The sequence below is a fragment of the Clytia hemisphaerica genome, unplaced genomic scaffold (assembly GCF_902728285.1).
Source record: "Clytia hemisphaerica strain Z4C2 unplaced genomic scaffold, Clytia hemisphaerica genome assembly, whole genome shotgun sequence".
In the NCBI taxonomy this organism is placed as follows: domain Eukaryota; kingdom Metazoa; phylum Cnidaria; class Hydrozoa; order Leptothecata; family Clytiidae; genus Clytia; species Clytia hemisphaerica.
In genome coordinates this window covers 105,597-119,752 of record NW_027103648.1, presented here as the reverse complement: position 1 = coordinate 119,752, position 14,156 = coordinate 105,597, and the positions used below count along the sequence as shown (strand labels likewise).

Below are 14,156 nucleotides of genomic sequence, written 5' to 3'. Positions count from 1 at the left end.
ATCGAACGCCATCACTGTGAAAAAGATTCTCAAAAATTCTCATTCAGTCAAAAGATATCAAACAAAGTTATATCTGATTGACGTCTAAAAACGCTGTTTTCTGCTGTTTTTTGGGGTCAATCGCTTATTAACTTATCAAAGATCAAAGAATCTCTCCAGTGAAAATGAAAGTTATAGCACTTTTCTACAAGATCTTCTTTTTTTTCTTCTTCATTTTCATTTTTGTTTTTAGAATTTTTTCCAAGATTTTTTTATTTTAAATTGTTTCACTCGCTAATATCTTTCCAATGATACCAAATTTATAAAGATTGAAGAATGCCTTCAAAAGTTATAGGTAAAAGAAAAAAGGGTGCACACTTATCGTGAATAGACTCTAGTTAATCGATAGAACTTATCAAGCCTTGAGTTTGTATCATAAAAAAATGGTATGGCTTGTCAAGTTTGAAACTAACACAATTCTCCCTAACGCAATGGGAATAGAAAACGGTAAGAACTTATGTATGTACCTAACAATCATCTATGTGGCCAGCAAAAAACATTCGAACTATGAAGAGATTCGAGAAACATAGGTTGAAGACCATCCTAACAGATTTGTGCTCCTTATTTACTATCAACGGTTTGCAGAGTAGACCAGCGTCAGAGGTTCAGCGAAAGGCCTTAAAACAGGTTTTCGTAGGGCACTCCTTGGATTCTATTGTCCGCAACATTCAAAAAACATTGCATGAACGTCTTGTGCCAACTGGTTAGAGGAGTGTTTTACGTTCCATACCGCAAACGGGGCTCCAACTTGCAAACGGGGGAGCGGAAGACACGTATGAGATTTACGTCAACGGATGTTTAAAAAAATGATGAAGAAACGCGTACAGCCCAGCATTTCCTGAGCCGATAGCCATTTCATTATCATTGTCGAGATCTGATCCCATTAGTGGTTTCTATTGTCCAACTTCTCATAATAATTAATTTTGCAGTGATTTTGACAGAAAAAATCTGTCTTGAAGTCATCTGCAGCAGAGAAAAAAGGACTACAACCCCGAGGTACCAGTCTTTTTAATGATACCTTTTTTTTCAGGCTTCCCAAAGTGCATTCATTGTAAGACTCGTAATTAGAGAAAGTGTACTGTGAGGACAAACTGTGAGAAAAACGAAAATTTTTTTAGCAAACTTTTGGTAGTCTGATCAAGAAAAATTTGTCTTTGAATTTTGGCTAAACTTTCTGGCAGTTTTTAGATCGAGTTATACATAGCCCCCAGGCTTAGATATTTGATAATATCGAACTCTTGATTGTCTTTGCTAAGAGATAAAAACCGCGTCTGTATGTAGTTGAAATTTTATAAAACATCCTTATCTGTGTCTCCGCTGCCGATTATATTGCGACCGACTTTTCTTTATTCAACCTCTTACCTAAGGAACCTTTTAACATTTTTTAATGAACAATCTCTCCACCCGCACCCTGCCCATCTTATCCGTCAAAGGTGCACTCTGACTTGCGTGCGTTAATTAGCTGTGTTGACCTTTAGTCAAGACCCAAAACACGAAGCTTGTGTTATTATACCAGGGGTTACTAGGATTGCGAGATGACGGGTGTGTGCCGCCCTACTTTTGACCCTCGGACCCATAGCGGGACTAAAAAGAAGGAAAATTGGAGAATTTTTTAGGGGACTCTTGATGGGACTGAGATTTAATTTTCATCTTTAAACTAGACCTTTAAGAACTGAATTTTCAAAAGAGAGTAAAAATAGGATATAGTGAAGTGTGAGAGTTGGATATTTTTACTACAATTAAAACCTACACGCAACAGAAGTTTCACCTTTAAAAAGAAAGAGACGAGTATATTCAACCAACCTCCTACTAACACAATGGCGGCAATTTTTGCCTGTTGACTTCTCGTCGCATGGATGATATTTTCTAACCTTTAGTTGTTCAAGCATCTATAACCTTTTTAGTACGCCGAAACTTCTCCCCATTTTGAGTTTTTCAAGAATTAAAGGTGTTTTCGCCTACTTACCCATATTGTCTATACAACGTTTGGCTAATCCCAATATGTTCAACATATGAACCTCTAAAGTATGCCGAAACTTGTTTTTTTTACAGAAATAATGGCCTTTTCTTGAAGAAGCTGCAATTTTTCTTCTGCTAAGTTTGAGTGGGTTTCTAACACTTTGAATGACTCACACTTGTTCTATTTTCTGATCACTTAGCTGTCGACTAAAAATGAAAATAACATGGCCGATTACCCAAATTGAAAGAATTAAGAGAATTTTTTGACTCGACTTGAGGTATGTCTAATCCAGTGAAGAAGAAAGACTTTGGTCAAAACAAAGGTTACCGAAACTATGGTTTCCCCAGTTAACCAAGCCCAAAATCAAGCAATATAGCATTATCGGCGCTGTAAAGTATTTCTTCTTTTTACGGTTTTGCAGTTTCGCACTACCTCTTCTTGGTCTCTGAGGGGAGGGTGTGAAAATGGACAAAATGGAAACACTTTGGAGGGGTGGAATTTTTAACCAACTTACATACAAGTCAGAGAATATGATAAATGAAATAGAAAGGTCAACATTAAATCCAAAATATTTTCTAGAAAAAATTGTAATTTTGTGTAGAGTGTGTGTACAAGAGTGATTGATTTGATTCATATTGTCTCGTGTATCCTATATTTTATCTGGTAAAATATTTCAATATAACGGTGTATTGTAAGTGGGAACGCTATAATATTAGCTTCCTACTTAGAGAAGTTTTCATTCGTATCTTCACAGCTCTTGTTCCTTATTCGATCTTCCAGCATTCAATCTTTACTTGAGAGTCTCTTTGTTTTAAGTGGTCTCAAAGACTCTTAGAATACTTTCAAAAATCTTTTGAGCCTTCTTAAACCAAAGTTTATTGATATCATTGTTACACGATAGCTGCAGATATACAGAAGTTGAATCGGGATTTTGGTGATCGAATTCAATCTTGACTTTATCCATCTCCTCAATTTTAACAAGATGCATCTCATGATCTACTGAATTTGTTCGCGGTACGAACATGTTTCGCCAACTCGATTTCCGGGTCTTGTTTTGTTTTGTGATTGCAATGTCTAATGAAGTCATCAACAAAGCTTCGATGAGTTCAGGATCGCCTTCTTGAACTCTGTATTTTAAGATGATATCTTCGCAATAAATTGTCAATTCCATTACCCCTCTTTTGTGTTTTACTGGCTGATAAAATATCTCTTTGTAGCTAAAGTCAGCAGTTACTTTGCCAACTTTAAAATCACCAGAAATGGAAGTATTCTTCCTCAATAAACTTTTAGACTGTGGTCTTTTTTAGTCTTGAAGCGTTTTTTTTTATCTCGGTAAAATCTTGCAGTCGAAATTTCACTGAAATATGTAGTCCGTCGTAAATGTTCAACTCTATTTATTTATGTTTTCAAACTGCGAATAACAACAAGGACAAAAGATAGGTAATGCATAATTCATCACTATGCATATTTTTCATTTTCTTTTCTATTGTACCAAGTATTAAATTTCTTCTCTTCACGCCCTTTACAACTCCCTATTTTTTCACACAGTAAAAATAAAATGTTCAGAGAGGCTCAGACATCTGGAAATGATAGAAAAATAAGGATATATGCTGACAAAAAATAAAATAGAGTACGATATTTACTCAAATTGGGAAGTAACTTAACCTTTGAAGCATCTCCCTATTTTTTGGTAAGGAAGAAATCTCGGAGCGCCTTCCCTTCCAAAAGAATAAGAAGATGCTCAAAGCGATGAGGTAGGGATGTCAAGATTGACAAGCTATAACCTTGAGATTTTTGTCCAGCGATAGATATGTCGTTAGAGATGACTTGAAAAATCTTGGTTCTGCCACCTGTCTGGTTGGTATTTTACAGATCGGAGTTCGAATTGAGTTTGCGATCAATATTGGCTTGAAATGAACCATACTTCTGGTAGTAAAATATTGTCGTTTGAAACAATTCATCAGATTCAGAACCCCATGGCTCACTAGGGGGTTTGTAGGGGTTCGAAATACCGTTTTCCCGTTTTCAAAGTTTTGCTTAACCCTGGAATCCCGAAATTTGAAAAAATAATAACACCGTCACACCGGTTTGTAAAGGTTAAAATACCGGAATAATGACAAAATGTAAGGCTAAATACCGTCATCGTCCGATTTTAAAATACCATTTTCCCGTCACTTTTTTCATCAAATCCCGTAATGCCGTACTAAAAAAGGGCCAACCCTGTCACACCGTAAAAGTACAACCCCCCCCCAATACAACTTTCCAAACCACTCTCATGCGACATGTATTTTTATAAGAACCTTTTATAAGGACTATTCTCACGGTCCTGTGTTCAAAGAAAGGCACACTTGCTTATCTATCAAGAATTTCTTCCCGTAATCCCCGGACCCCAAACAAAAGTAGCGTCCTTTTGATTCATTGATATCTCGTAAATCGTTTGTAAATTTGGAAATAAAAGTTATTAGACATATGTCTGGGATATTATTGATATTTGACTTGAAAAATATCAAATGGTTTAGTTTCCATCGGATGTGAACATTTCAGAAAATGAAACGTTTGTAATTTATGTAACTTATGTTATGAGAGTTTTTGATTATATTTTGCAGCATAAAAACGCATAATAAATGAACGAAAGTATAAACAACAAAGGAATCGAAACATTTCATTCTAATTGTACTGTCCAGTTTTCGATATAACCCTCGAAACCAGGGAAATGTCTAAGTGATAACACCCTTTTCACAGAGCCACTGGGACCCCTTCTCACTAAAAGAAATGCCATAAATATCTCCCCGGTGGAAAAATTATCCCCAAACTTTTGTCCTCACTAAAAATAATCAAATAAACCAATCTTCACTGCAAAATATTATTTTTTCCCATCCCCACTGAGTTTTCTGACTTAAGAAAAAAATAATTTTAATACCCAGGCATAAAACATGTGGGAATATCAGTCCCCATCAAGTTTTGGACCGTTATTTTTACCCCCACTGGGTGAAAAAAATCCTACCGTGTCTGTGAGAAGAGAGTGTGTGATAGATATGGAAGTGACTTTTAGACAAAAGACTCTAAATCTCACGTATCAATTTAAACAAATCCAAAATGTGACGCAATCCGAAGGTTTTGCTTTTACTTGATTGAGAAAGGTTAAAAATTTACTCTAGCTTTTTGGATTTTTTATCATTTGATTGATGTTAGTATGGTATGAGGACATGTGAAGAAATTCAAAGAATTTCTTTCCAACTGTCTTCTTTCAGGAGATTTGAGTGGCAGAGCAGCAATTTTTTTTTCCGTACATGGACGGGAGTATCATCGACGGTCGGGAGTATCTCATCTTGACAGTCGGGATTACATCGACGGTCGGGAGTATCTCATCTTGACGGTCGGGAGTATCTTAAACTTATCTTAAATTTTGAAATATCGACCTGACCGGGGTTCAAACCCACCAGATGAAAGAGTTTCTGATCAGAAACCCAGCGCGCTATCTGTTGAGCCACATTCGCACAGCAGAACTCAAAATTTGGAAATACTTATAGAATGACAAAAAAGACGGGGGTAATGTTATTATAATATGGGTAAAATTGCCCCTTTTTTAACCCTGCGGGGCCAAAGGCGCAGAGTATGCACCCGGCACAGTGACAAGCCGTTACTAGCAACCTTGACCTAAGCAATTCCAAACAACAAAACTAAACAACAAAGATGAGATACTCCCGACCGTCAATGATACTCCCGTCCGTGTACGGAAAAAAAATTTGCAGCAGTCCTTATACTGCTACTATGTATTTTTTTTATGAAAAGTACAATTTCCAGGTCACAATAAAAATAACTATATTATATACTAGCCATAGCTTTCACTAACTGCCACCCGCTAGTACAAATGCTTGTAAAAACTAATTAATGCTAATTAAGGCTTTTTAATGCTTTATAATTATAACAAAAGTTTGGAAATGATTTGGTAATAAAGTCTGTCTCGAAATAATTTGCAGCTGGAGAAAAAAATGGCTGTAAATTTTGATAGAATTCGAATCAAGTTGCGGTTTTGTGCTTGTTAAAAAGATATTCGTGAGTGGAATATTATCAAGTAAAAAAATTGAGAAAAAAAAGGAAAAGGAAAATGAAAAATGAAGAAGAAAAAAATCAACTTCTTGTAGAAATGTGGTATAATTATCATTTTCACAGGAGTGACTCTTCGATCTTAGATCATCATCACTGTGAAAAAATTTTTCAAAAATATTCATTTAATCAAAAGATATCAAACAAAGTTTATTGCTGGTTGAATCGACAAAAAGGCAGTTTTTTTCGTTTTTTTTGTCGTTTTTTACTACTTTATAGAGTCAACCAGCAATAAATTTTGTTTGATATCTTTTGATTGAATGAATATTTTTGAAAAATTTTTTGACAGTGATAATGATCTAAGATTGAAGAATCACTCCTGTGAAAATGATAATTATACCACATTTCTACAAGAAGTTGATTTTTTTCTTCTTCATTTTTCATTTTCATTTTCCTTTTTTTTTCTCAATTTTTTTACTTGATAATATTCCACTCACGAATATCTCTTTAACGAGCACAAAACCGCAACTTGATTCGAATTCTATCAAAAGTTACAGCCATTTTTTTCTCCAGCTGCAAATTATTTCGAGACAGACTTTAGTTAGAATGATTCTTCTCAACAGCATTTTCTTTCAGATATTAATGAATAAGCTAACATAAATGAAACATATTTTTTTTCTAAAAATGTGAATTACTTTTTACAAAGAATAAAATACGAATCTTAAAATATTCATTAGGAAAAGTCTCCAGGTAGAATCAATTACAGACAGCTACTTTACATAGATACTAAATCAGTCAAAAGACATGCAACTATATTTATTTCAACCAATTTAAAATATAAATGAAACATAGTAGAACCAAACAGCATAAGAAATGTTGTAGCATAAGAAATGCTATGAGTCAGAAACATAACGAGCAGGAACCAAGAATTGACAGGTAACAACGTTCTTAGGAGTTTTTCCAACGGTTTAACAAAGGATATCGTGATCCAAAATTGTTTACATTAAATGGATTTACCATTAATCTAGAAGCTGTGACAGCGTCGTGTAAAGGATGGAAGATGATGGACTACATGGAAAGTATCAGTAACGAGGCAATATTGATGAGAGGCGCAGGTATTAACAGGAATACTACATTCAGGACTTTTCCAACGTGATAAGGGATCCATGGACAAAATTGTTTACATTAAAAAGATATGCCAGTTATCTTGCAGTTTAACAGCAATATCGTGTAGAAGGATGGAAAATCATGATGTAACGTGGTAATAGTAGCAGTAACAAGGTAATATTGCGTTGTCAAGGTAAACGAATCCACATTCATAAAAAGCTTAAAGGGAAAATAAGAAACATGAAATTAGATGATATATGGTGAGTGTACTGAAATTCCTCAAAACTACTTCACAAAAGTTTCTATCAATCTTTGATAATAATTTCCCAAATAGTGCCTGGTAAGGCAGTCGTCGAAAAATTGTTCTATTCGCATCATTTTCTGCTGATTTTCCGGTGCGGAGATGCGGAAAAAAATCCGGGAAAACCAATTTGTTCTTTCAAAGTATAGCTTTTTTCTCAATTGCTCCGACGACCATCGAAAAATATGATTTTGCTCGCGACACCACCCGCCCCTGAATTACTGACGTGATTTAAAAAAACCTGGGAATTTTTTTGACCGCCCTCCCGCCCGCACAGTTTTAAACAACCACGCGAACAGAGCATTTTTCGTGACGCCTAAGGGGCCGTCGACAAACGATTTTCCTTTTTTTTAACGGCTTCTGGCCGTAAGGGGTGGGAGGCGAGGGGGTCACTGCAATGCCGTTAAAAAAGTTTAAAAAAAAGGAAAGTCTCACTTACAAATTTCATCAGTCCAAAACGTAAACATGTGAAGAAGGCTAAGACCAAAGCAACCACGACATTCACTTATTCCCGATCACCATTAATGCTTCGGAGAAAAATGACTGTACGAAAGTCGGCATTTTTCCCTCCGCCTCGTTGACTCCTTGCTCACCCATCGCCCTGACTTGCTCGGGGCTTGGAGTTTTCAAATTTGAAGGCACGGCTCAAAACCACATGTTTTTTCCGTGCTAAAAAAAGAACTTTGGATACGAATCGAAAGAACATGGCGGCCATGGACCGACCAGTGAAAGTATTTACTTTTGAAGAATTTCTTGGCCGCACGTGGGGGGGGAGGGGGTGAACCTTAACGGCCTCAGGCCGTTAAAAAAGGAAAGTCGTTTGTCGACGGCCCCTAAGTATCAACAAGAACACAGGTTAAACATAAGATTATTAAAACCAAGTCTTATAAAAGTACACAAAGAAAAAAATATTTGTACTTACTGTCGAAGTACCATAACACAGGATTTTTAAGCATTCTTGTTGGGAGTAGAGTATGTTGAATGACGATTGTTGAATAAATCTAGTTACAGTGGAATTTCGTTGCCAATTCAACCACCAACAATAATCACTTTTGTCCATATTCAATCATTGTTCTACTGTTTGGGTCGAAAAATGAATCAATCTGAATGTCTAAGACAGGAGACAGATTGTATAATTTGACTGTCAGCAAATTCACTGATTTATATCTCAATTTTTTGAAAAAAGTGAATGCAATTCGACTGCTGGACTATTGCTCGAGAGCTTTCAGGACGGAAGGACATCTTTAGAAAATCAAGATGGCCTAACTCAACTCATCGAAAATGTGCATAGAATTACCTGCGTTTGAAAACTTAATCCACAAATTAACGCACGACAGAAAAAAACAAAAAACCCCGAAAGGAAAAATAACGAAAAACGTCCGCCGCGCATTTAGCGAAAGCTACTTGCTAGTTTGGTAAGCTATAAACGTTGCCGGATAATTACGGAACACTAATTAACCGGAAGACCGATTACAAAACAAACAAAAATTGAGATTCCTGTCCCATATCCTTGCGTGAAGCTATGTAGGCCACCCTACGCTTCGCAAGCTCGCTACGGGCGGCAAATATTTGTCACAAGAAGATTAGGGCGAGTCTTTGTTATAGGAAAAAAAGGTTTTGTTGTCTATTTTTAGAAGATCGTCATCGCAAAAGTATTGCGTGAAAGCCCGGGGGGGGGTACTAGGGTTGGCGAATGAGGTGTATGTGCGGACGGGACCTCCGAAAACCGACCCTTAGAGAGACTGATTTTTGCTGAAAAGGTGACCCTTAGAGAGACTTTTTGAAAATTTTTTTGATTTTTGAAAAAAGTCATACCCTTAGAGAGACTTTATTACAATTTTTTCTCTGGAAATCAAAAGATTTCCTAAAAATCCTGAATTTTCAAACCCTTAGAGAGACTAATTTAAAACTTTCAGATTTTTCCGACGCTTAGAGAGACTTTGAAAGGTGAAAAAACCGACTCTTACCGTCCGCACATATCCATCATCCATTTTTACCTCCCCCCTCCCCCCCGGGCGTGGAAGCATGGAGGTATAAAGAAACAGGAGAAGTATGCTATTGTAACCAAGCTCGCCCTACGATTAAAAAAGTTACTATTACTTAAATATTTGGACTAAAAAAGGCTTGTAAACTTGGCAATCTCGTCAAATAATAAGCTTTTTCGATCAATGTTTTTTAAGGTGAACTCTATTGCTTGATACTTTCCTCCAGAATTCTCCAGCGACTTTATGTCTACAAATTGAGTCTGAAATTGTGTGTTCTTATAAAGAACTTTTTATTTTCTGGCTTGAGAAAATATCTTTTCAAAACAATATTGAACGGATAAAGAAATGGAACATGAACTTGTGTCGTGGACAAAGTTTTATTTAATTTTCGTATATTAAAAGGCTAGAATCTTCAATACTGATAATTAGAATGTTCAGAGCAAACTTTAGTTCTACACTTCATCGGGTGAGCTTAGAATTTTTTTAATACATTTTATAAACAAGAAATTAAAAGGCTTTAACGACCAATTATTGGCACATTCAACTTCTGTTTTTCTTTATACGTCCATGGTGGAAGGTAAGGATTGATCATATTATCGAAACATCGATATTATTATTAGCTAAAAGCATATCTTTTTCGGTGGTTTGTCCATAGAGGTATAAAGAAAAACAGGAGTCGAATGTGTCGGTAATTGGTCGTTAAAGTCTTTTGATTTCTTTTATGGTAAAATGTATCAAAAGAAATTCTAAGCTCACCCGATGAAATAAGACTTTTTAATAGAAATCAAGTTTGCTCTGAACATTCTAATTATCAGTATGAAAAATTCTAGCCTTTCAATATACGAAAATTAGATAAAACTTCGTCCACGTAACAAGTTTATGTTCCATTTCGTCTCCATCCGTTCAATTTTGTTTTGAAAATATATTTTCTCAAGCCAGAAAATGAAAAGGCATACTTGACTAACAAAAGCGTACCCATCTTGTCTGGGTATTCTTCGCCATTCGGGGCTTATTATCAACTTTTAACTATGTCATTCATTTTTACTCTAGCAACAGGTATAATCGTTTTTAAGACATTGTCTTATCTGTCTTGAGATGTTTAAATTTTCTCCTGACAGTGCAAGATTTAGATTACGGAATTCCGCCGGACCGCGACAAGAATTTTGCGGTGGGAGGCCTGAACAGTACTTTTCGGAGATTGTTCGTTCCAACCAAAATATTTTCAGATGACTGTGACTTACACACAGGGGCCATCGAGCCCGACTGAAGATGTGGCACATCAAAGACCAAATCTTATTCCTCTCCGATGGGGAGTTGACTCGCTTCTTAAGAGCTTTAGCCTGGGCGGTCGCTAATACGCCATCGGAATATTAGTTAAGACATTGTCGTTCAAAGTTCAACTCTGACGCAAGTAGGTAACCTTTGAGACAAGCCACATTTATTTGTAGTAACCAGTACCATGCTTTTACATCCGACAAACAAAAAATTATTTTCATTAAGTTAATATTTAGTTGAATAATTTTTTCCTTGTTTAAGTCTGGACATGTCTTTTGATATTGCCCAACTTATGGGGCGTTTAATTTTATTGTTTTCGAGATCTGTTAACCTTATTTGGAGATTGCTCTATCATGACACAAAAGAGGGTTATTGTCATGCAAATGAAGCCCATTCTTTCTCACTGCAAATGAAATTTAGATAATAAATAGGGAACTTTTGAAGGTTTTAAAATCAGTTTTCACTAATTCAGTAAGTGATTCAGCTGTTATCAAAATGGTCAGAATTGTGCTGCTTGTCGTATTTCTTGTCATTGCTTCTGGTAAGTTCATACAACCTTTGTAATTATTTGACATTTTCAACGGATACGATCTAATAAATCATTCTCTATCCTAGGCATCTGACGAGTAGACGTTTTTTTATAAGAACAATTTTATAAAAACAAGATGCTGAAAATCGATCAAAATCTTGAACCTTAGAACAAATTAAGAACAATCTGGCAATCCTTTAATATATAATTGAACACGTTTAGGTTTCTTTTGGTATAAGTTTTACCTTTCACGAAAATTAATTTCTTATTTTGAAGCTTATGAGTTGGGAAAACATAAGTTCGAATCTTCAAGATTATTATTTTTTGGCTTAATTCTTTAGATATACAAGGAAGAGTACAAGAAAAACGTATTATCCATGGAACCGAGGCTAAACCAGGTGCATGGCCTTGGGTCGTCTTACTGCAAATAAAATCACAAGGCAAAACAAGTAACTGTGGTGGCACTATTTTGTCCAAGACTTGGGTATGTCGTAAGCTTAAAAATTCTAATTATAAAACCCAAAAAATTATGGTTTGAAATTATTACACTTACATTCCCGGAAAAAGGTTGTAGACTTTTCAAAAATACAGGAAAAATTTCAAAATAAGCTCTGAAAACCCATTTTTACCAGGGCCAATGTTGTATTTATTGGATTTGGAGGGTTGGGTGACAAGTCCAGAAGCCAAATCCACTCGACATCGAAGGAAATGCCATTCGTGTGCCTGAAGTTCACCCATTTTCAAGTATTTGGAAGTCTGAATATCACAAGGACTAAAGCCATAGGGATTGCTAGCAAGCCTGTATGTGTCTTCTGCCAAATAACCACTTGTGGTTCATTTGGGGAATGTCCAAAGTGTTAAAAGGGCTTTTTTTTGGCACTATTGAGTAATTTTTGAAAAGTCTACAGACCTTTTGTCCGGGATTGTAGAAATTGGCACATAATGAGAGTTATCGTTGAACCTAGTTTTAATTGGTGGGGGAAAGAGACGACCTAGTCAAGGAACCAATGCCTTCATCTATAATTAACTTAACACTGCTTTTTCTCTTTTGGAATTTATGAATTTTGTATATGAATTTTAGAAAATTTCTGTATACTTTCTTGAAACTTTAAACTTCGCCAATTTTGAATATGAATTCAGAATTTTCGTACCCAGACGGCACACGACGTCAAAACAACGTCCATTTGACATTCATAACGTCCAAATAACGTTATTTGAACGTTAAAACGACATTGTGTGCCAGTTGGGTATCTTCCTGGAAATATAAGTTACAGCCAAAATCAAAATTTTTTCATAGATAATGACAGCCGCTCATTGCTTTAAAAGTAAACCTGCTGCTTCAGATATCCTGGTAGCCGGTGCACAAAATATCAAAGTTCATGAAGAGTCACAACAAAGAATTACGGCTAAAAGATATGTTGTGAACCCAGGATATAATCCCCCCGCTAAAGAAGCAGACATTGCTTTGATCGAACTATCGACTCCCTTGAAATTCAATAAACGAGTTGAACAAGCTCGTATTCAAGCAAAAGACGAGTATCCAAGTCTGGAAAAGACTTGTTTTATCGCTGGTAAGGCCTTGGTATTTAGGTTATTTTAAGACCAACATTTTAACTTTTCCCATTGTCCATTGAGGCTGAGTTAAAGTCAGAATTTTACTTTGTCAGACGATTGAGAAAAAGTTTGATTCACTAGATATAAATTGGCATTATATTATGGCTCACTCTCGAATTTCTCCTGAAAAGTACGCAATAACTACAATTGACGCTCTCGATTTCGATTTTCAAGGAGAATTAGATTTTCATCGAATAAGCAAGCGTATCGAATGTTTATAAGAGTTTTTTGTTCACGGTGACTTTCAATATTATCGAATGATAGAGCGCATCGAATAGTAGAACGTCGGAAACAATCAAAAACAAATCGTAAAAATTTTACTTACGCGCTTAAAAAAAAGAAAGAAAGAATCGTGTTTTTATTCTTACGGTATATTCTAAGGTTAGGATCCAACCCAGCCTAAATCTAGCATGTGATGCATACCTCGAGTAAAGATTGGGCATTTATTTGAAAACTTTTAGCGTTACTGGGGTATGATTGGCAATTTACAGGTAAGATGCTCTAAAAATTGGCATTCTTAGTTTCAGTTGGCAAATTCCGTGGTATTCTTAGCATATTCTTAATTTTTGCCCAATTTCATCATAAATATTCTTATAAAGTATATTCTTTTTTGGATAGGCTGGGGTCGAACCAGCGTTGATCCAATTGTTAGACCTGACACCTTACAAGAAGCACAACTCCCAATCCTTCCAGAACGTTTAGCCTTTGAAGAATTTATCTATGCAGGATTTAAGGACGGTGACACGAAACCTAACGCATGTTATGGTGATTCTGGTGGTCCATTGATGTGTAAAACAACCTTTCTTAGAAGATGGGTTGTTCAAGGACCAATAAGTCATTCGAGTGTAGGAGATTGTATGTATGATACTGCAGTTATACCAGTGGCCAAGTATTTGAGCTGGGTTAAACAATTCGTTAAAGATCTGAAGACTCAGAATTGATTAATATGACATGAAATGAAAATGAACCTACAGTCATATGATTGTTTATACTTTCTATTTTATGACTTAGTTGAAAGATTGAAAGATTTATTAAACATCCACGGTTAAAACGTCAATATTAACTTTCTATTTTTACCCAAATCCTATTTTGTTTAACGTTTCTTTGGCAACTGCAGAACCTAAATCCTCGCAGTATTGTGGTGTATTTTTACAGACATATTTTGTTAAGGAGTGAGCTAAAGGATCAAAGCTATTTCATCTCCAACTATTAAGAAAATTAGATTCGGCTAAATAAATGTCATTTCGAGATATTGTGAATAAGTTACAAATATTTTAATGCTTTACACACCCCTGTGTC

The 14,156-nt window shown here is 35.7% G+C and overlaps 1 protein-coding gene across 1 annotated transcript; it reads left to right on the top strand.

Moving 5' to 3' along the window:
• Window positions 1-11,190: 11,190 nt before the first annotated feature.
• LOC136803073 (chymotrypsinogen A-like) lies at window positions 11,191-13,912 on the top strand. The gene is made up of 4 exons (XM_067059823.1): window positions 11,191-11,255; window positions 11,585-11,727; window positions 12,541-12,814; window positions 13,476-13,912. The coding sequence occupies exons 1-4, from the start codon at window positions 11,210-11,212 to the stop codon at window positions 13,796-13,798; spliced, it is 786 nt and encodes a 261-aa protein (XP_066915924.1). The 5' UTR covers window positions 11,191-11,209; the 3' UTR covers window positions 13,799-13,912.
• Window positions 13,913-14,156: the final 244 nt, after the last annotated feature.

Coding starts and splice junctions, on each gene's coding strand:
- LOC136803073 (XM_067059823.1), top strand. CDS start 11,210: ATGGTCAGAATTGTGCTGCTTGTCGTATTTCTTGTCATTGCTTCTG. Junction 11,728..12,540: donor CTATTTTGTCCAAGACTTGG/GTATGTCGTAAG, acceptor ATTTTTTCATAG/ATAATGACAGCCGCTCATTG. Junction 12,815..13,475: donor AAAGACTTGTTTTATCGCTG/GTAAGGCCTTGG, acceptor TTTTTTGGATAG/GCTGGGGTCGAACCAGCGTT.